At 58.3% G+C, this 2,251-nt stretch overlaps 2 protein-coding genes across 2 annotated transcripts; both read left to right on the forward strand.

The window, feature by feature from the left end:
• Positions 1 to 451, forward strand: DQ04_17451000 (hypothetical protein; the record flags this gene model as incomplete). Its single annotated transcript, XM_009317593.1, has 1 exon — positions 1 to 451. A coding segment is annotated over one exon (451 nt), but the record flags the coding sequence as incomplete, so codon positions are not given.
• A 492-nt stretch (positions 452 to 943) lies between these two features.
• On the forward strand, positions 944 to 1,732 carry DQ04_17451010 (hypothetical protein; the record flags this gene model as incomplete). The annotated part of the gene is made up of 1 exon (XM_009317594.1): positions 944 to 1,732. The coding sequence occupies one exon, from the start codon at positions 944 to 946 to the stop codon at positions 1,730 to 1,732; it is 789 nt and encodes a 262-aa protein (XP_009315869.1).
• Positions 1,733 to 2,251: the final 519 nt, after the last annotated feature.

Raw genomic sequence — 2,251 nt, forward strand, 5'->3', positions numbered from 1 at the left:
GGCGGCGGGCGGGAGTGGCTTCCGCAAGCAGCGACTGGCCACGAACAGTGAGACGGTGGAGCTCGACAGGTCTGGGGCGGGCACAGCCAATGCGGTGCTGTCGACGACACACGCCATCAACGCCGAGGACATCATCCCCGATGTGGTGGAGGAGCAGGTGCATGGAAGCGGGCACGGCTTCAACGCCTTCGACGCGACAGCGCACCACTACCAGCGGCAACGACAACAACGGCAGAAACAGCCGCGGAACAGGGCGACGGGCGCGAGAGGACGTACGGGGCAAAGCGATGCCACCACCAATGCGCCAACAACAACAACAACAACAGTACCAGCAGCAGCAGCAGCGAGAGAATGGGGAGGCAACGCAGCTGCTGCACCGCCTACCGTTGCGCGTCGCAAAAAGGCAAGAGATGACCCAGTTAACATCTTTGACTTGGATGCCCTTTTTTAAAACGACGCAGTTATTCCTATTATTATTTTTGTCGTTTGTAGTTGTTATCGTTGTTGGCGTTTCTCGTGTTTGGTGTTGGTTGGGTCTCTTCACATCGCCGAGTGACACGGGCGGCGGTGCTTACCTTTGCTCACTCGTGCCCGCTTCAATATTTGCTTGCTCTGTTGGTGGCGCTTAGACCTTTTCTGTACTCCTGCGATTCGCTCATGAGCACAACGCACCACAACAGTTGTGCACCTTACTTGCCTCTCCTACCTGCTGTTTCTCACCACTCCTCCTTGTACTCCTCCATGTTTCTTCGTATCGGGACTTGGGAGTCATCTGCTTGTGTAGAGCTACACACACACACACGCACACCCGTTCACACATATAGACGGACAGCAGCAGCGGCATCGTCAGCAGCAACATTATATTTCCTAGAAGCGTCTGCCTCATCGATTCAACTACACAGTCTGTCCATCCAATCCATTTCAGTGCAGAGACGTTGAGCCAATGCACTCCACTGTAGGCATGCAGGACATGACGGAGAGCGAGCTGGTGGGCTACGCTCTGTTGGTGCTGCCGCCCAAGAAGGAGCTGCGCAAAAAAGGTTACCACGTGGAGAGCATCCACACCACGTCTAACCGCGACCATCCCCTCGCCAAGTGGTCAACGTACACGCTGAAGAAAGGTTCCACATACCGTGACGCCCTCGACGCCATTGAGGAGGCCAACAAGAACGCGTGGGGGCTGCTCAAGGCCCGCATCAACTTCGCCTGCGGCTCCTTTGACACCTACGCGCGCCTCAACCCCAACGATCCGATCACGCTGAAACACACCGGTACGTATGACCCTAACGGCGTGTACAAGAGCGTCACGGTGGAGGCGGCGACGGTGGGCCGCACGCGTTTGCTGCCACGCTTGCGGCCTCTCGTTGACGAGCGTGGGCACCACACGTGTGCGCGTTCGCTGCCTCGCACGTTTGCACCCCAGGTGATGTACAAAGATTACCCGCCGCCGGTGCTGTCGCAGGCCGGCTACGACTTCACGCCGGTCAGCCACACTGCATTCCTGCTGCGCTCTGCCGACCCGCCGCAGGGCGTGCGCGACGTGAAGAGCGACTTCACGAAGAACAGCTGCGACTACCGGCCACGGTCGTACCTGCGCGATGAGGTGGCCGGCGGCGTCAACAGCCGTCACTGCCACTGCGCTGAGGTCTACCAGGTTGGCGACTACACAGTGGACCTCGCACGCAACACAGACACAGTGAACCACCGCAACCGTCTCGTGACGNTGCGCTGAGGTCTACCAGGTTGGCGACTACACAGTGGACCTCGCACGCAACACAGACACAGTGAACCACCGCAACCGTCTCGTGACGAAGGAGTTCACATCGACAGGCACGCTCAAGCCGAGCAGCACCGTGGTTGGGCGGCGCCACGCCAAGGTGCCAAGGTTCCCCTGCACTCACCACACAAAGGGCGGCGCCACGCAGGACACCGCCAACGTCAAGGACGCTAGCGCCACTGACCCCAGAGGCCACGACGCCACGGACCTGACCGCCACGGCCACAGCAGCTGGTGCTGATATTGTTGATCAGACACCTGTACAGGAGACGCCAGAGCGTGCGAAGCCGCGGTTGCCTGCGGAGGCGCGGTCTGTGCATTTCCGGGAGCAGGGGGCCACAGTGGCTTAGACAACTCACTCGATGTCTGCTCGTGTGTATGCTTCTGCTATATATGTCATGTAAGTATGTAAAGAGGGAGAGCTGCTGTTACTGAGAAGACTACATGGGTATATATATATATATATATATATATA

This window comes from Trypanosoma grayi (assembly GCF_000691245.1).
Source record: "Trypanosoma grayi strain ANR4 Tgr_1745_V1, whole genome shotgun sequence".
Lineage (NCBI taxonomy): Eukaryota > Euglenozoa > Kinetoplastea > Trypanosomatida > Trypanosomatidae > Trypanosoma > Trypanosoma grayi.